This window comes from Coregonus clupeaformis, chromosome 17, assembly GCF_020615455.1.
Source record: "Coregonus clupeaformis isolate EN_2021a chromosome 17, ASM2061545v1, whole genome shotgun sequence".
Taxonomy (NCBI): Eukaryota; Metazoa; Chordata; class Actinopteri; order Salmoniformes; family Salmonidae; genus Coregonus; species Coregonus clupeaformis.
In genome coordinates this window covers 45,588,480-45,609,656 of record NC_059208.1, presented here as the reverse complement: position 1 = coordinate 45,609,656, position 21,177 = coordinate 45,588,480, and the positions used below count along the sequence as shown (strand labels likewise).

Here is a 21,177-nt window from a genome sequence, read left to right as displayed (position 1 = left end):
TGCCAATTATATGATGGTCCGACCGCATTCTGTCCCCTATCAACACTTTTTAAAACTTTTGGTGCAAATGAGAATGAGATAAGAAAGAAGTCAAGACGACTAGCTTGATTGAGTCTCCGCCATGTATATCTCATTAGATCAGGATATTTAAGCCTCCATATATCTACTAGTTCTAATGTATCCATGACATTCACTATTTCCTTAAGAGCATGTGGGTGATTGTTTGTGGTGTGATTTCCTTTACGGTCAATTGAGCTATTTAAAACAGTATTATAATCCCCCACCATAATAATATTGTCTTGAATTGCTTGCAGGGTAGATAATTTATTATATATATTGTCAAAGAAGTGTGGATCATCATTATTTGGTCCGTAAATGTTAATGAGCCATATCTGTTTATTGTCCAATAAACATATTTAAAATAATCAATTTACCTTTCGTATCTATTTGGACAATTTGCACATTCGGATCGAAATTACTATTAACTAATATCATAACCCCTTTTGAATTTATTTGCCCATGGGAGAAGTATATTTCGCCCCCCCATTCCTTTTCCCACGCAACTTCATCTAGAATTGTTGAATGAGTTTCCTGTAAACAATAGATATTATATTCCTTCTCTTTGAGCCATGTAAATATTGTTCTTCTTTTGTTATTATCAGCTGAGCCATTACAATTATAACTGGCTATACTTATTTCACCATACACCATAATGAGATACCAGTTAAGTCTATTTATCATTATATATGTTTGTAAATGTACCAATAAAAAATACAGTAATGATTGAGTGTCCATATAGCTGTACCATGATATTTGCATTGCTACTAAATATCCCTTCAATTGTTCTCCACTAATTCCCCCGCTAAAGCCCCTCCCCATCCCAAGTTGAGCCGTCATCCCAGTGATCGGCATCCCACCCACATCCCTCCGGATCCCTAGGGCCCCGAGAGGCCAGGACCCATCCATCGAAACAGCACACAGTGCCACGCACAAAACAAAGAGGAGATTAACCGCCAAAAGCATTTCCAATGCTGTCACCTCTATATATAACTATTTAAAAATATATATCTATTCAAATATCTTGCATATCTTATTTTCCATCATTATCAATTAATATGCGTATACCTAATATTTTAACATATAACCCGGATTGCCATTGTATTACATTTCATTTATTGACAAGCAATTATTATCCTAGCAAATAATTACCGTGGTCCATCCCATAACCCCTTGAGGGGGCGGTGCTGCTCAAGTAGGTCTCTGACCGCATTTATTTCTCTGTTTAGGCTGCATACTCACAGCAGGTCCATAAAAGAGATAGGAACTTCTCTTTGGTATATGGGTCACTCAGGTGGGTGTCCAGGATATAGGGTTGGGGATCTTTCCATCATGATAGGACAATACAAACTTAGATTAGATGTATACTATATTTAAAAAATGTATATCCCTCATCTACACAAAATTGAAAGCTCTCTCTCACTACCCCTGCTCATAGACACCCGTCGGCTCTAGGATATGCAACCATTTCCCCTCTCACTCAATTAACACCGCACCTTTCCAAACACAAAAATGCACACCACATGGTTGACTGCGGAGGAAATGGGCAGAGCGTGCAAACGCACCACCATCCCACACCTGCCGCAAGGGGGAAAGGACGCCAGGGAGAACACAGGACCAACCCCAACAACCGTCCGCCAAAACAACAATTGCCCGTCAAAAAAGCCATGTTCTAATTAGTTGTATTTGAAGATGTATTATTCTGCTTGTTATCTTTTCTTGTTATATCGTTTGATCCTTTTTTAAATACTATACATGTTATTTAATATTCCAATCCTTATCATTGCTAGTATTGGGTGTTCCATTATTCAACTCCTCTATTACAACTTTTAGAATAGCCATGGAGTAGTCTTTGTGTCTCTGAACATTTGGTTGTCAATATATAGTTTATCGACCACAAGTGCCACACGTTTCCCTTTTAATCTATTTTCCTTGAAGATTGGATACAGAACTTTGCGCCTTTCTGCAATCTCCCTCGGGAACTGATCATTCATGCCTATTTTCGTGCCAGCGAGTCTTTTTCCTAGGCTTTTAACCATAGCTTTATCCTTAAAAAATGCAAATTTGCCAACGATTGGGCAATCATATTTCTGTCCTCTTTGTCCGGAACGGTGTACACGTTCGAGTTGGATTTTATCGACAGCCTTGAGTGGTATTTGAAGCACTGTATGCAAGAAATCCTTCATAATATTCTCGGTTATTTCTCCCTCCTTTTCCTGAATACCCGTAAGTACTAGATTTTCTCTCATCGATCTAGTTTGGATGTCTAGTAAGGCTTCTCTCAGAAGGTTGTTCTCCTTTTTAAGTTCCCTAACGTCCGTTTCCATCTTAGTTACTGTCACTTTTAATTTTTTGGTTTCTGTTTCCATTATCGCTGCCTTTTCGTCACTCATTTCAAGACTCGCTTTCAACTCTTTTACGTCCTTACTGACCAATTCTAGTATGCCCAATTTGTCATTTATCGACTTCAACAGGTCGCTTTCCACACATACCAGACCCAGTGGTGAAAAGCATATATCATCTGTATCAGTCGACGAGTCGCGTTTTCTCTTGGGAATTGGTTCTCCTCATTTATCTTCCGCCATGTTTGGGTGTTGCGTGTTGTTGTAATATTTGTCGATATATTTCTTATGATTTGTTTTGTGTTATTATCCAGATTTAATTTTATTTACTGCAAATATATGAAATGCTAATATTTAGTCTAACTTACTGATTTTGAATATTATGTTTTTATCTTGAGGTGGTTTGTACCGCTTTCTATTCAATAGGCAATTCTTAGAATATGTTTAATGTTGTCGCAATTACATGGCTACTGTTTAATAGAGGGGAATACCAGCTTTACAATGGTGCAGTGCCGGTGGAAAGGCAGCAAAGACATTAATGCTTAGCTATAGTTAACTAGCGAGATAACTGCTACAAGTTATGTTTTGAATTGGCTATCTAGTTAGTCTGTCATTATTTTATACCTGCTGAAATGTCACACTCTCTCTCCTCTGACAACGGCCAACTTCCACTGGCCACACACACGCGGCACAAACAGACACGCACTGAAGGGTCATTCCGATAATGGCTGATATGTAGATTTTTAAGTGATTGATAACATTTAAATAAGTGTGCCTTCATGAATTACATTAACAAAAATTATGAAATTAATTTCCATTACCTTACAATTTGGAAAAGCGCTTCATGCGCATTCAGGCTGACTGATTTTCAATCTCCAACAGCCTACTGTCACGCACAGCTTCACAGACTAGCGGCAAATAAACCTGAACAAAGCGAAATCAGGAAATTTATGCTCACTCTCCATTGCTCTTCATTGCAGATCCTGCCTTCATTTCGCTTTGATCAACCTTTTTTGCCTGTGTGTGTGAATCTGGGCCGGCGATAGCCTACAGGAGCCGGTACGCAATTCCCAAAAAATTTGAAGTGCCGGTATGGCACTCTGGACACGTCCGGCCCAAGTCAAGCACATCGCCCAACCCTATTGGGCATGTTGTGGAACGTTGACAACTGACTGATCTACAAATTACATTAAGTAGTCATGATACCAGTCAGTCTAAAACCACCGACTGCAATGTCTGTAGCGGTGGGCCTTACCTTGGACACCTGGGCACACCTGCACAATGTGATCACATCAAGATAGGAGAAGATTCTACAGGGAAAGAGAGAGCATTTTTTTTAGTTGTACAGAGGGACAGGACAGTGGGGTTAGCATGTAGCCTTCCAGAGGGACTGGTTGTGAATTTAGCAATAGCATGTAGCCTTGCAGAGGAATAGGCCAATTGAATTAGCATGAAGCTATTAGCCAACAGGGGTAAGCCAGTGGGTCAGGTCAAACACATAGACACAGTTCCTCCTATTCATATCAGTAGTTTCCCTTTAACCCCACACACTCCCACCCTCAGGAAACTAGCACTGTCCATTGTTCCCTCTCATGGACAGAGACAAAGGCAGTGTGTGTGTGAGTGTGTGGTCAGCGAGGGCATGTTGGGGCATGTATGTATGACATATTTGTGTCAGGAGTCCAGAAAATAACAGATGCAAGCTCATGCATATACACACGCACACACTCACACTCAGTGGCTAATGGAGCACCTGACCAATCAGATGAGAGCTGATCGATGGTCTCTCAGATGACTGGCTAATGAACGTGGCGGAGGACATTGATTGGCTGTCTACTTTAATCACACACACTCTGGGTTCCATTAAACACACTGGTATAATGGTGTATGTAGGTGGGTTCTGTCTGTCTGAAGTTCACACAGGTGGAGCTGAGCACTGCGGAATTCCTCACCAACACAGAGGCTATTTATAGCACACACTGTACACACACACACCACACACACACCTAAGTTATATTAGTAGGATATGATTAAATGTGTGTGTGTGTGTGTGTTAGACAGTGATCTCAGTTAGATTAGTAGGATTACACACAGCCGCTGTAGGACGTTATGATGCTCTGTAGGTCGCATAGCTAGCAGAGATACATTTCCAAGGCGACACACACACACCTAACCACTCAAGGTTAACAGTCTGCTAAGGGACTCCAGCCAATGTCCTTGTTTAATAAGTTACCCTCACTTTAAGCCCTGGGGAGAGTGCTCATGTGTGTGTGTGTGTCTCACCTGAGCAGAAGCTCCTTGGGAAGCTTCTTGTTAATGGGAGCTTCATCACTGTTGGAGAACACCTGGAGAGAGAAACATCCACATCAGAACCCCTGTCGCCATGGTAACAAGCACCCGATAGAACACACATGCACGCACACACACAGGCCTGCACACACACAAAACACTAGTGCTGAGCTATTAAAGGACATTTCGGTTATTTTACGTTTTTTAAATAACAAATTGACCGATTTTTTGAATTCCATTTCGTTTGTTTTTTTCTGTGAGCTCAATGCTCAGTTTCTGTAGAGATAAATCAGATCAAGCCTAAACTGTGCGATGTAGTAGGGAGTTGTAGTTTCCAACAGGCCAATATTCTACATAGTTTAGCGCAGAAAACGTGGTAATTAACTACAATGACCATAATTGCCCGCTTACTCGTCCGGTCTGTGTAGAGCAGATGCAGAGCTCGAGAAGAGAGAATGCGCAAGAGGGATAGAAAGCAGTTGCTTCGCGAGGAGATCTCTACCTGAAAATACATGATCTAAGTGATTGAAGGTTGGTATTCAGCAGTCATAAAAGTATGCCTTATTTACTTTGAAGAACTACTAAAATTGTGATTGTCAGACAGAATAGGCAGCAGCTCTATAGAGATGAGATGATGACTTGGAATGAAATATTAAAGTCATCAAAACAAATATTAAAGTAAAGTAATGTGAATAAATTATGGTTAATAAGTGATAAGCAGTAATGGGCAGTTACTACCATCATGGGACTTTTATTAATTGTTTTATTCTGTGTTGTTACAGCATTCAACCCACATAATGCATGGTGCATTTAATGTCAATTTGTTTTTTTGTTTTTACGAAATCGAAAACCGTGATCATTTGTTTATAATCGAACGGAAACCGACCTCAAAAATAACTAATCGCTCAGCACTACAAAACACACGCACACAAAACATTTTAGCTACGGAGAGGGAGTAACCTAATTTACTGGTGAAGACTCAGAGGAGAGAAACATTGAGCCTAATGCTTATTTGTACTTGTTGGGCCCCTTTAGAATTCACATCTCTTTTTTCCTTTCATAACATTTTTTGAATCTCAATGTTCCAGTGTTCCCCAGCTCTGTGCTTCCTACAGCTGGCAGAGCAGCATTCCAACCTGGGGAGTTCCTCTCTCAGATCAGCCTCCCGGCACTCCCAGACCTCTGGCTACGTACCGGTTGGGAATGTCCAGCAAGAACGGGGAATGCTGCTGGGTCTGTGGGTAATATTTTTCCCAAACCTGCAGCTCCTCACACTCAACCATGTAGGCACTGGTTTTCATCCTGGTTCTAAGATGGTTAGGGTTAGTGTGCAGCACAATCGGGAAATCCACCGTGATGGCAACACACACCGCCACCCACTCTGCACACACACACACTCTCACACACACACACACACACTCACACACTCTCACACACACACACACACTCTCACACACACACACACACACTCTCTCACACACACACACACACACACACACTCTCACACACACACACACCAATATTATTATGCAGAAAAGAGCCTCCTATGTGAGAAGGTCAAGTGCTGTCAACCCCAGATGTTTAATGAGGAATCTGTGGTATTTATACACAGTGATACACACACATATACACACAGGCCTGGGGAAGCTAACCCATCAGACAGGAGCTGGTTCATGACATACTGAGGAAATGTCAACACAGCAAGATAACCATTACAGACCACATGCTACCCTACCTACTGTTCAGTAAGGCACAACCCCTTCACATAGAAATATATTATGTAGAACAGACATAGCCTACCTTTGTTAAGTGAGGAATCATGTTAGCTTTAATCATGACATTTCTGTCTGCAAAATGTTCTGCACCCTCGTGTCTGAACTCAACCAGGCTGGTTGGTTCCCAGTGTGAGGAAATTGGAGCCTGGTGCCACTGCCTACATAACATGTATGTTGTCGTGACCGTTCTATAGCTTGACCAACCCAAGGAGTCTGTTACCGACAGAGAGGTGGGAGACAACGTATATGACACTGAATAACACTGTGGCTTTTGTAGAGCAGTTAGCTTTACAGTAGTCGCCTATATGGGCTATAAATAAACTCAAGGCCCTAGGCGCTTCTCTATCTGGCTAAATCGTCTCGGCCCCAGCCCTAGCCCTATAGCCCAAACCAATCCCCAGCCCTCTGTCCAGGTCCAGTCCTGGTCCCAGTTCCTGCCCTATACCTCGGCCCCAGCCCAATCCAGCCCACCACCTATACACCATGTTGTTTGCTTACACATACATTGTCGGTCCCCTGTAGCTCAGTTGGTAGAGCATGGCGCTTGCAACGCCAGGGTTGTGGGTTTGTTTCCCACGGGGGGCCAGTATGAAACTGAATGCACTCACTAACTGTAAGTCGCTCTGGATAAGAGCGTCTGCTAAATGACTAAAATGTAAATGTAGTTCTGACTCCAATCACTCCCAGAGAACTATAATGATTGTGGCTGAGTAAACAATGATTGGGTTGTGTTAACAGCTACCCCAGCCCTGTCCTTAGAAAAGCCCCAGCCAGCCCCTAGCCATGTCAGCCCCAGACCCAACTAGTCTTCTAGCACCCAATCCCAGCCCTATCTGTCGCCCAGGCCCAACTATCACCCAGCCTGTCCCGCAGACTGAGCTCGGTGTTGTCGCTGTCAGCTGGTGCGTCTGTCTGGACAATAACAGGATTTCGGATTACCCTTGACCAACAAAGACCCAGCTCCCTCCAGCATATAAAATTAGAACAGTGCACGGTCGAAACACCCGCGCACGCACGCACGCACGCACGCACGCACGCACGCACACACACACACACACACACACACACACACACACACACACACACACACACACACACACACACACGGTGTCACCCTATGGAAAACCTACTACCGTTCATATTCGTTTACACACACTCCGGCCCGTTTCCGCAGCTCTTACCTCGAACCTGCCCTTGGTGATGCCGTTCATATCTGCGGAGGCACGTCGCGGTGTGTTACCGCCCACATACACGTCTGGGGCTAGCGTTAGGTTTGGCGAATACAGTATTGTTTTTGTCGCCTGTGTCGGTCGAAGAGGCTGGGCTGGGAGCTCTCCCCTGTTGGCAACAGTGCTCCTTTCTCCGGGGTGGCTGTGAGGTTTAGTCCGGGGCGGCCTGGAAGAGCAGTAGCCTTGTCTTGGAGCCCGACGGCTCTCCAGTCCGTCTCATCACACTGCCAGCGACCAAAATAACAATAATAACATGGACGAGATCCTGGTGACCTCACTTCCGCCTCTCAGACGGCTCCCAGACCAAATCAGCTGGCCTCAATATCCCTCCCTCTTGCTCGAGCAGTTTGAAACGTAAAAAATGTGGAAGAAATTATCAAATATATTTTATTAGTTTATGGATGGAAGAACAACCCGTCATTTAATTGTTTCTTCTGTTATTCTTGTAGTTGCCTACGGTGGACAGGGGAAGGGGAGGGCCGTGTCGTTGACGTCATTTCTGTGGGAAAAGCACGCGTGGCCGACTTGTTTTGATTGCGAGTTCTCTTCGAATCGGAGATGTTCAGCCACGCGACATCGAAATATCCGCCGGTCCGTTAACGGCGAGGTATGTCGCTGAACTGTCACACGGGCACGGGCCGGTTCTGGATCCGAAAACATTGGGATACAGGAACCCCAGAATCTGTAATCAGGAGTTTACTGTTGATCACAGATATACTACTCCATAATCCCTTTCGTCTACAGTCTAGTTTACACAAAAACACACATTCGAGGGAATTCCATGTAATTTAATACCTGATTTCATCCCTCGATAGGTACATGCATAGTAGGCCTAATGTATTTAATCGAATGAAACGTGATGACATTGATACAACAACGATTATTATAATTGCTATGCCAAACGGTTGAAGATGGATGTAAGAGGGAGTTGAAAATCTCATACAAAAGCATTAAACTGTGTTCTCTGCACCTGTTCCCAAAGCTTCACTAGAGGGCGCACTTACACTGCGACAAACTATTACTTTACTGTAGTCTACTTTCTAAGCACTATGACATCTTGGACATCCTAATAGGGAGCAGTAATTGCACTGTGTGTATTCTTCTTGGAGTGACTCCAGCCTACACAAGCACACCAGTCCCTCTGCCTCGTTGCTAGTGTACGACAGTCACACCCTCAAACATGGATGAGGGGTTATCACCATGGATGGATGGACGGATAAGGACAGTGTGTTTGTGTGTGTGTGTGTGTGTGTGTGTGTGTGTGTGTGTGTGTGTGTGTGTGTGTGTGTGTGTGTGTGTGTGTGTGTGTGTGTGCATGTGTGTGTGTGTGTGTGTGTGTGTGGTTGTGTGTGTTCACTGTTCACGTATACAGATGTATGCCCCAGTCCCCCCTCCACTCTCTCCGCATTCCATGATAATTAAGAATGTCTCAGTAAAAGTCAAATTAATTAACTGAATTCTTTAAATATAACTCCTCTCCTCCAATCCTGGCTGATCTAGCAGCCTGGTGTAGAATATATTCTGGTAGTCTGAGTGACTCAACTCATTTAGAACAAGGACATTCTAATATTTAATATTGAATATATTTACAAATGTGGAGGTTTTTCTTAGTATCAATCTAAAGTTTGGAGAGAGATATTGTGTGGCTTGTTCACACAAACACACACATATACAGTGGGGGAAAAAAGTATTTAGTTAGCCACCAATTGTGCAAGTTCTCCCACTTAAAAAGATGAGAGAGGCCTGTAATTTTCATCATAGGTACACGTCAACTATGACAGACAAAATGATAATTTTTTTCTCCAGAAAATCACATTGTAGGATTTTTAATGAATTTATTTGCAAATTATGGTGGAAAATAAGTCTTTGGTCACCTACAAACAAGCAAGATTTCTGGCTCTCACAGACCTGTAACTTCTTCTTTAAGAGGCTCCTCTGTCCTCCACTCGTTACCTGTATTAATGGCACCTGTTTGAACTTGTTATCAGTATAAAAGACACCTGTCCACAACCTCAAACAGTCACACTCCAAACTCCACTATGGCCAAGACCAAAGAGCTGTCAAAGGACACCAGAAACAAAATTGTAGACCTGCACCAGGCTGGGAAGACTGAATCTGCAATAGGTAAGCAGCTTGGTTTGAAGAAATCAACTGTGGGAGCAATTATTAGGAAATGGAAGACATACAAGACCACTGATAATCTCCCTCGATCTGGGGCTCCATGCAAGATCTCACCCTGTGGGGTCAAAATGATCACAAGAACGTTGAGCAAAAATCCCAGAACCACACGGGGGGACCTAGTGAATGACCTGCAGAGAGCTGGGACCAAAGTAACAAAGCCTACCATCAGTAACACACTACGCCGCCAGGGACTCAAATCCTGCAGTGCCAGACGTGTCCCCCTGCTTAAGCCAGTACATGTCCAGGCCCGTCTAAAGTTTGCTAGAGTGCATTTAGATGATCCAGAAGAGGATTGGGAGAATTTCATATGGTCAGATGAAACCAAAATAGAACTCTTTGGTAAAAACTCAACTCGTCGTGTTTGGAGGACAAAGAATGCTGAGTTGCATCCAAAGAACACCATACCTACTGTGAAGCATGGGGGTGGAAACATCATGCTTTGGGGCTGTTTTTCTGCAAAGGGACCAGGACGACTGATCCGTGTAAAGGAAAGAATGAATGGGGCCATGTATCGTGAGATTTTGAGTGAAAACCTCCTTCCATCAGCAAGGGCATTGAAGATGAAACGTGGCTGGGTCTTTCGGCATTACAATGATCCCAAACACACCGCCCGGGCAACGAAGGAGTGACTTCGTAAGAAGCATTTCAAGGTCCTGGAGTAGCCTAGCCAGTCTCCAGATCTCAACCCTATAGAAAATCTTTGGAGGGAGTTGAACGTCTGTGTTGCCCAGCGACAGCCCCAAAACATCACTGCTCTAGAGGAGATCTGCATGGAGGAATGGGCCAAAATACCAGCAACAGTGTGTGAAAACCTTGTGAAGACTTACAGAAAACGTTTGACCGGTGTCATTGCCAACAAAGGGTATATAACAAAGTATTGAGAAACTTTTGTTATTGACCAAATACTTATTTTCCACCATAATTTGCAAATAAATTCATTAAAAATCCTACAATGTGATTTTCTGGAATTATTTTTCTCATTTTGTCTGTCATAGTTGACGTGTACCTATGATGAAAATTACAGGCCTCTCTCATATTTTTAAGTGGGAGAACTTGCACAATTGGTGGCTGACTAAATACTTTTTTTCCCCACTGTACATAGGAGTGGTTAAAACATGCTAATAACGGTCCTCTTAGTATATCAAAAAAGGTTTGGTGTACTTCGACTGGTATGCCATCCAACCCTGGAGTTTTCCCGGACTTAAAGTATTTAATTTAAATACTTTTTTTCCCCACTGTATGCTCACACAAACACACACATATATGCTCACACACGCACACACGAATACACACACACACACGAATACACACGCACACACAAACTTGCACTGTCCAGGCTAGAGCCACACCCTGAAATCCCAGATACAGCACTATGATGGAGTCTTTCTCTGTCCACTGTAGGATACACACAATCAGTAATCTGTGTATGTGTGCGTGTGTGTACATGTGCTTACATGTGCGTGAATGAGAGAGATTAATATACATAGCTGTGGTATAGGGACAGTCCTGTATTGGCCCCTGGACACTTGCAATATAATTCTCACCCTCCTCTGTCAGATAGCACAGGTGTGAATCATTGTCTCTCTCCTCCCTGCTATTTCTCACTCATCTCGTTCTCCCTCCCCCTTCTCTCCCTCCCTCTCTCTTTTTGTCAAATAACAGGTGTGAATCATTGTCTCTCTCCTCCATGCTGCCTCTCACTCATCTCGTTCTCCCTCCCCCCTTCTCTCCCTCCCTCTCTCTTTTCCATCAAACACTTTTTTCTCCATAAATAGCCTAGGTGTGTGTCAGAGGGTCCCACTCTGAGTCTGTGGTAAATCTTCTCTCCCACTCCCTCCCTCTCTCCCACTTCATCTAACCTCTAACCTCAGAGAATGTCCCATGGGTGGCAAACAGAAAACGCGTGAGAGAGAGATAGAACGGAAGAGAAAGATGGAGAGGGAGAGAGTAAGAGAAAAAAGTGGGGAATAGCACAGAAACAGGTAACAGAGAGGAAAAGAGAGAAAGAAACGTGAATTTGACTGGAGAGAAGAGGTTGTAATTTAACTATTTTTGCTAACCTCTTCCCTTCTCTCCACATTGTGTGGGAGAGGACGAGAAACAGGGTGACGGAGAGAGAGATGAATAGGTGTGATTTCTCAGGACAATGAGAAATTTCTGAGAGATTTGTCTTCCCTCCTCCCCCACCCCTCTCTTCTCCCCCCTGGGGAGCGGCAAGATCAGTTTTCTTCAGGTGTGGAGAGAGAACAGGAGAGACCTCAGCCCTCCCTCCCCTCCCCTCCCTTCCCCTCCCTCCCTCCTTCCCTGCCTGTCCCTCTCCTCACAGCAGGAGAGGTAGAGAGGGCAGCCAAGTCACCCATGATACAAGTCAGTATTTGACGTCCATCCATGTCTGAGAACGTCAGGAGATGAAGTGGAAACTGGCCTCTAGGGGCAACAGTGAGCGCTGTTACCTTCAAGTATGTTTCGATTTTGCTAGGGAGTTGTGGACGGGGTTGGCGGATGGGCGTAAGCATCTGCCTCTGAAATTTCAGAGTTATTTGTCTTCCCCCCCCCCTTTCTTCTCCCCCTAGGGAACGGTAATCAGTTTTCTTCAGGTGTGGAGAGAGAAGAGGAGAGACCTCAGCCCTCCCTCACCATCTGCCTCTGATTCCAATGGTTGCATGTTCGAATCCAGCGATAGCAAGTTGTTTTTGATATTTTTGTTTAAAGTCTATCCCAAACCTTAACCCTTACCTTAACCATTCTGAGTTAATTCCTAACCTTAGGAATTTGGAGTTAATCCCTAAATTTAACCCTAACCTTAAAAATGTCTGATGTGAGACTGTGAGAGCTGGTAGAGAGAGGGACCAGAGCTAATAAAGACACATCATTTTTACAGACACCATCTTTTCAATCTGGTTGAAATAACTTCATTACCAAAGATTTAACTCTGGTTGAAATAATGTCATTACAAACAGGTTGAAATCTGATTTAAATAATGTCATTACAAACAGGTTCAAATCTGGTTGAAATAATGTCATTACAAACAGGTTCAAATCTGGTTAAAATTACATAATTAAAAACAGGTTGAAATCTCGTTTAAATTATATCATTATCAGCCCACACCCAAACTCTTCACTGGGGAATCTCATATCCAACCCCTATTCACAGCACTCTGTATGGCTTAGAGCGATTTTATTAGGCTGAGTGTGTTTGATTCTAGGTACTTCTTAAACTTTACAAGTATCTGTGCATGTATGCAACTGTGTGTGTGTGTTTGTTATCTCCCTGCACAGCCAGACCAGGACAATGCCCTGGTTGCAGGGTGCTGGCCGTCCATCTTTATCTCACAGTAAAAGTGGACACACACACACACACACAGAGCTCTGGGCCTAGAGCTGGGACCTCAATTATAACAGGCCAGAGTGCCAGAGGATATCAGTGGTGGAAAAAACATGGCGATGCCAATGTCATGATGACTATTTCCCCACATCCTAACATAACGGTGTAGGCATACTACAGCTACTTCCTCAAGTTGTAGATATAAAACGTGTAAATATAAAGACATGTAGGCCTATATGCCAATATATAAAAATAGTTAGGCTATCAGGTGTACATTAAATAACGGTTTTCCTAAGGACGCTGGGGACAAAAACATGCACACTTTTGGGCATGTGTGTTCGAGGATGGAATCATTGAAAAAATATGCCAAGTAGCCTCGCGACACGCACACCAGACACCCACCTCTGAGAAACGTTCCCCCCTCTCTCTCTCTCTCTATTCGTGCGTAAAGACGCACAACCGGCTTGATTGACCGTTGCTGTTGCTCAAACCTTGACGGTTGGTGTTGCTTAGCTCGCGCCACTGCCCAGCCTTCAGGTTGGGAGCCGTGACGTATTTACTGACTGGGACACGCGAGTTTTCGCGCCGATGCTCTATTTGCTCGCGAAGGCACTATTTGGGGAGATAAACCGAACCAACCGTCCCGTTCCTTTCCGTTTTACCGTTTCGCATCAACAAGTTCACCTCCAGACTCTCTCAGTCTGTGTCTGCCACCGGGAGGGAAATAACGGGACCGCTGCTCTCTCCTGCATCACCAACTCACCAAAGGAGATTTCTTTCCATTACATTTTTGAACATTTTTTTAACTACAGTTAAAACCCGAATCGGAGCGCGCAGAGAATGATGGCACGCAGCATTGACCGAAACCTGGTTTCCTCGTCCATGTTTGGATACTTGGTTTGGCTAACGGTGGTTTCTGTTGTTCACGCTGGCGGTAAGTTTTTCTACATAAGTTGTGACGCCCTGTCCTATTGTAAAGGTGTCGGGTGGTTACCTGTGGCGCGCAGCGCGCAGCTGTCAACATCTGGGGTCTTGCGCCCAACTGGACACCAAAGAGGGAGTGGAGCCTCTACCTTTAGGGCTGGGACTTTGGGTCAAGGATAAACTTTTCAACCAACATTCAGAAATATATTCTACTATCCCAACCTGGTTTTCAAAGTAAAACTGGTGCATAAAATTTAACAATGCTGCTACAAAAAGCTTATGCTTATGGTAGTCTATTGCGCATTAAAGCTACTTTGATTAACCTTTGTGTACAGGATTCTGACTTGGTGTTGGGCTGGCAGTCAGTTTCTCTCTCTCTCTCTCTCTCTCTCTCTCTCTCTCTCTCTCTCTCTCTCTCTCTCTCTCTCTCTCAATTCAATTCAATTTCAATTTCAATTTAAGGGCTTTATTGGCATGGGAAACGTGTGTTAACATTGCCAAAGCAAGTGAAGTAGATAGTAAACAAAAGTGAAATAAACAATAAATATTAACAGTAAACATTACACTCAGAAGTTTCAAAAGAATAAAGACATTTCAAATGTCATATTATGTATATATACACTCTCTCTCTCGATCTCTCTCGCTCTCTCTCGATCTCTCTCTATCTCTCTCTTCTCTGCAGTGAGATATGAAGGATTTGTGTGTCTTTATCTGCACTCGCTCATACAGAGCGAGTGCAGATTTCTTTGACCTTATGAATTCTAAAATATGAAATGTAATGAAGATTTCTCAATGAAATGAAAAAATCTCAAGAACATTTAGTTGTAAAGTTTATTTGATATGTTTTGTGTGTCATGCCAAAGTAGCCCTATTGAATTAATGATGACATTTCTTTTAAATCTGAACATGGATAGCCTAACTGTCATAGTGAAGCTGTTGATATTGATTATGGTCTAGATAGGGATGGCCACTGCAGGGTGTATATAACGAATCCTCCTATAGTCCATAATGTCCCTAGGGGACACTACTCCCAATATGCTGCTGATATAGTACAGTATGATCCAAGATCAGCCCTGCTGTCTGCCTCCCAGTGGAATGGAATCAGATAAACTGATCCTGGATCTGTACTCTAGTTATGCTCAATCTTTAGTTTGGAGAGATCTTGATGGGGGAACTGTGTTACCTAATAACAGGTTTTAAAGTAGTTTATATACTATTAATTTATAAATAGTTAAATCAGTTGTAAACTGTTTTATAACTGTTACAACTGAGTATAAAACTTTCATCACTGATTTATAACTACTGATTAACAGCAGTGTTGGGATTAGTTATTAGTTACTCGCTAGATTTAACATTTTAACAAAATTAACAAAAGTTACTCTACAGTATTACTTTGTGTGGAAAGTAACACGTTATATTACTAGTTATATTATTTTGTGTTACTTTCATAAAAAAAAACTAATAAATCTGTCGGAAGGAGCAAGGCTAGCCTGTGCGCTCTACCAAAGATAGGCTACTTAATAACTAAGGTTTGATCACTAGTTTCTCCTTTCATCTGTGGTGATGCTTTCCTGTGCTAGTCTACAAGTGCTACGCTATCATATGGGCTGCTTAATTAGTCATATATACTGTAATCTGTACAGATTTCCTATCTTTTCATTCAAAATCTTTCTCTCGAACAGCCAGTTCTTGTTATAGATCGCACGTACACAGACCCATAGAGATGTATAGACAGGAAAGCCCTCTATGGGATTTTCTATCACAGAAGTGATCAATAGCAAAGGTCAAAGGTGCGCCCTCTATACATTTCTATAGACACCAGCTGTCATGACATTTCTCCAAACAACCTTCCTCCACTCGCTGGAGAACTGAGTGAGGAAACAAATCGAGATCGGATCGTGGAAACACGCCTGGTAGAGATGTGATTCTGAAATGTAATGAAAAGTTACTTTACTATTTTACTCATACAAATAATCTGATTACGTAACACGTAGCGTTACCTCCAACACTGATTAACAATCCATAAATGACCTTTAAAGACAGTGTTACCATGGTATCTGATGTGTTCCTGTTGTAAAGGTGTTCTCTCCCCAGGTCGTGTGTTCCTATTGGACCAGAGAAACACGTCTGACTCCGGCGGATTGGCTGAGGCGGAACATGCGTGTGCTTCCCATGATGCCCGGCTGGCATCAGCCGAGGAGCTGCGTCACGCCGTGGTGGAGTGTTCCTTCTCTGCCTGCACACGAGGATGGCTGGACGGGGGCAGCGTGGGGTAAGACACACACACACACTGACATGTTTTAGGTGTGTCTGGGTGTGGCCTGTATCAGGACTGTCAGGGCGTGTGAGATATGTCTGTGTGCCGCGTGTTGGGCTGAACAGTTGTGTGTGTGAAACAAGACAGACACTTTTAGAGCAGAAAAAGTGAGGGAGGAGAAAGATTCAGGGGAAAGAGGGAGAGAGAAGGAGGGAGGGCAGAGAAAGCCTCTTCTGTTCTTCTCTACAGGGGGAGGGAATTCTGAGCCAGGGTGTCATGCCGACAGCCACCTCCATTTACACCTCTATCTCTGCAGCAACATGACACACAGCTCCCAGAGAGAAGGAGAGGGAGAGGGAGAGGGAGAGAGAGAGAGGGGGAGAGAGTGATAGAGTGAAAGAGGGAGCGGGATAGAGAGAGAGGGGGTGATTAGCGGTAGGCAGACAGGGTGGTATTGAAAAGCAGATATTTGAAAGAGAAAAGACAGGTAAAAGAGAGAGATGGAGTGATGGGCAGGGGAGACATTGATGAAGCCAGTATTCATCATATACACATGATGTACATGGAGTACACAGTGCAATGAAATGCTTACTTGCAGGTTCACCTCTCGACAGTGCAACAACAATAGAAAAAGTAAATGGGTAAATAAAGGGTAATAAAAACATTTAACATAACAATCTATAGTAATAGCGCTTGGGGCCTGTGTCTGTTGACGTCTTGAAAAGACTTCACACATTCTCTCTCTCTCACTCTCTCTCTCTCTCTCTCTCTCCTCTCTCTCTCTCTCTCTCTCTCTCTCTCTGCGTTTACCAGTTCACACCCTCTTCCTAGGTTTCACAGCGTATCAATCATCTATCACTCATCTATCTCTCTCTACATCTTTATGTGCATTTATCCCCTATTCCTCCTCTCCCTCTCCCTCTCATCCCTCTCTACCCCTGACTGAACTGACTGTTATCCACCATTTTCCTTACTAACACACTAACACACTAATACAGCGCTTTACACCATACTATATACTTGGATATAGACTGTGGGCTAAGGTGCTAGTTATCAACAGAGCTAGGCAGGTAGGAAACAATTTGATACATTTTCCTTCTATCAGAAAAGGAAACACCCTGTCTTGAGAGACTAATTCAAGTGTGTGTTTGTGTGTGTGTGTGTGTGTGTGTGTGTGTGTGTGTGTGTGTGCCTGCGTACTTGCATGTGTGAGTACTCATATACTGTCCTTTACATTGTGTGATGTCATATCTCCACCCAGCTCTAGTGTACAGTACAGGCTGTCATGTAATGTAGCCTACTACTCAGTATGAAAATGTATGCACTCACTGACTGTAAGTCGCTCTGGATAAGAGCGTCTGCTAAATGACTAAAATGTAAAATGTAAATGTACTCAGATGGATGGACAGATGTATGGACTGTATGTATGGACTGTATGTATGGACTGAATGTATGGACTGTATTTATGGACTGTATGTATGGACTGTATGTATGGACTGTATGTATGGACTGTATGTATGGACTGTATGTATGAACTGTATGTATGGACTGTAATGTTTAACCCAATACGCACATCTCATTGTTCTCCTCTTCTGATAAGGTTTACTATTGAAGAGAACACTGTAAACTGGTCAAATAAAAACCTTTTGATTCTTAACTGTTTAAATCACCTTAAATTACATGTATAATACGTTAGCTTTTAGAACTTAAATCCCCTGTGTACCTCAGTTTACTATGTTTAGTCCAGAAGGTATTCAACAACAGGGTGACAAAACAGGTCACTTTCGGACACACGTTGTGTGTGTCGTGAGTCATCATCAGCAAGAAGGTGTCAGAATCAGGAGGTAGACATCACCTTCCTCCACCTCATTCCTTTTACACACACACACACGCATACGCGCGCACACGCACAAGCACACACACACACCACACACACCACACATACGCACACACACACACACATGCACACACACGTTATTCAATAAGCCCCTTGTCAACTCTTCATTTTAGAGTGATTTCATTCGTTCTACGAATTGTGTTCCTGTGGCATTAGGACCCTCTGCTGTAGTTACATAATCTACTGACTACTCCTAAGGGTAACCACACACACGCGAGAGCCCCCACACACACACACACGCGCGCACACACACACACACACACACACACACACACACACACACACACACACACACACACACACACACACACACACACACACACTCGTGCGCACACACACACACGCACATACACACTTACCTTTGCACCTCCCTCCCACCTGTCACTCACACATCTGGCTGCCACGGCGACCAAACAAAACACAGAGACAAATTTAGACTGCACACACACACATAAACAATGAAAGCACACACACAATCCTGCGGTCCTTTCCAGTAATGTTATGTCATTTAAGGTGAAGGTGGCTTGTCAAATGACTGTAGACACAGCAACAGGGGACACAGACTCCCACAGATTCATAAAACACACACACACACACACACACACACACACACACAGCCTTGCGTCTTGTCTTTTCACAGACCCTGTTCGAGTTTAGTCTGAATTTTTTTCTCCCAGTGTTTTGTCTCTGTCTGACTGTGTGTGTTTCTCTTTTGGGTCATTTGTCCTTATAAGCTGATAGAGAGACCAAAGTAAGATGGTAGTAGAGTATGAGTCAGACACATTCACACACACACACACACACACACACACACACACACACACACACACACACACACACACACACACACACACACACCACCACCACCACCACCACTGCCAGACTCTTTCCATCTGCTGATTTTGTGATTGTTATGTGGTGAGAGGGGCCAACATGTCTCTGTGGTAATTGGCAGCCATATTGTTTTCTGCTGTGTTTGGATTGTTGTGTATCATCAGAAGGGTAGGACTTCATGTTATACTATATGTTGATATTTGACTATCAGTGAGGAAACATTTTACACCAATGTGTCCCACTCCCAACCCACCCAACTAATGTATATCCTATGTCTACAGATGTCGGATCTTGATTTGATCACTCTTTTTTTGCGGAAATGTTTCCTGCATTTCGGGAAATCAAAATGAGACTGAAAACCCGCAGTTCTCCTTCTCTCCATGCGGAGGCAGTCAAGTCATCCAGACCAGTGCCAGCTCTCGCTCGCTAAAAGCACCAGACAGATAATTAATAAATGTCCTACTGCTACTATAGACCTATAGGTCATATTACTGCTACATTCAAATGTACAAAAATGTATCTGAAATGCATCCATACACATCAACAACCATTGTTTTATATAGCTTAATAACGCAAGATAGATATTGGTCTCCACTGACCACATACAAGTGTCAAATATATCCAAAATGCAGCCGTACAGTAGGCTACACGAAAACTATAGCCTTCTGTAGCCTATCAAAACGAATCACACACAGGCCTATAATATCAGATGTAAAGACAAGATGACATTGAGAATAGTGAGGTAGCACAATGGCGCATGAAAAGAGACTGATTTTAAAACCAAAAAACGCAGCCCATGATTTTTTAGATCTACAGTATATATTATCGAGAAAGAAGACATCTTAAGGGTTCTAACGAACCTAAGGTTATGTTATGTTATATTTTCAACTTTGGCCTGGGGTGGTCTAGCGGTTGGGGCCTCTGTCTTCAGCAAGCACATGGAGCACATATAGGCACCATGTCGACGGGAGTTCGATTATGGCCCAAGCTCTTCTGGCACAATTAACTCAATTCCCCCAATTGACTTGATTTAGTTACACATTTCAAATATGGACAGTCCAGGGATATTTTACCCCGATCTTGATAAGAAATGACGATACCAGACACTTTTATTTTAAAGACAGTTGTATTTAATAGATGAGATAAATAGGAAACAAATAAAATAATAACAGCCAGTAGGTTACACCAACATCAGTGTCCATTCATACAAAGTGTCAGGTAAATTGCCACAGTAGATTTGCCTTGGTAAACAAGGAAAAACGTTATTTCTATTATGCTTGTCAAAAAGATAAAACACCCTGTTCAAAAAGGACTAAATTGTTCCGATTACAATACCAACCAGAGGGCGAACGTATCTTGAAATACTTTGGTTGCAAGGAGGACTAAGGTAACACCTACATCATCTTTTAGGGAGAGGTAATGAGGTGACTAATAATGGTTGCAATTAAGATCAGCTGTGTGGGTTAATTTAGTACGTATTGATGCGATAATCTAGAGCTATCAATGGTTGCAATAGGCCCCTTGTTATTTGATTATATTCCAATACATTCTGTAGGCTACCCGCTAGCCTATCCATTGACACATAATAGAAGTTGTGAAAACCGATACTAGGCCACTGTTTGTGTTTCCCTGGCTGAGTTCGGCCATCAGTTGATTGACAGATGTAGGCCTACTGTAGAACAATAAACTTTCCTCCAGTGTGGATGCTCGCCCACGTTTTATAGTTAGGCTCTGTCAGTGCCTTCGGAAAGTACTCAGACCTTGTGACCTCTTCAACATTTAGTTACGTTACAGCCTTATTAAAAAAAAAATATTTTTAAACAACATCCTCAGCAATCTACACACAATACCCCATAATGACAAAGCGAAAACAGGTTTTTAGAAATGTTTGCAAATGTATAAAAAATTAAAAACAGAATTTTCACATTTACGTAAGTATTCAGACCCTTTGCTATGAGACTCGAAATTGAGCTCAGGTGCATCCTGTTTCCATTGATCATCCTTGAGATGTTTCTACAACTTGATTGGAGTCCACCTGTGGTAAATTCAATCGATTGGACATGATTTG

General features: G+C 42.9%; 2 protein-coding genes across 4 annotated transcripts in view; one reads left to right on the top strand and one right to left on the bottom strand.

The window, feature by feature from the left end:
• fbxl2 (F-box and leucine-rich repeat protein 2) overlaps positions 1-7,930 on the bottom strand; it is a 34,106-nt gene extending 26,176 nt beyond the window's left edge. For all 3 annotated transcript variants that reach the window (XM_041903505.2, XM_041903506.2, XM_041903507.2), the window contains exons 1-3: positions 7,645-7,930; positions 4,683-4,744; positions 3,655-3,709 (exon numbers count right to left, since the gene is read on the bottom strand). In XM_041903505.2, the coding sequence (XP_041759439.1) occupies positions 3,655-3,709; positions 4,683-4,744; positions 7,645-7,674 (147 nt within the window). In that variant the 5' untranslated portion in view covers positions 7,675-7,930. The remainder of the gene's footprint in view (positions 1-3,654; positions 3,710-4,682; positions 4,745-7,644) is intronic.
• A 5,836-nt stretch (positions 7,931-13,766) lies between these two features.
• Positions 13,767-21,177, top strand: part of susd5 (sushi domain containing 5) — a 44,146-nt gene continuing 36,735 nt past the window's right edge. Inside the window, exons 1-2 of the mRNA XM_045226655.1 lie at positions 13,767-14,131; positions 16,216-16,393. Of these exons, the coding sequence (XP_045082590.1) occupies positions 14,038-14,131; positions 16,216-16,393 (272 nt within the window). The 5' untranslated portion in view covers positions 13,767-14,037. The remainder of the gene's footprint in view (positions 14,132-16,215; positions 16,394-21,177) is intronic.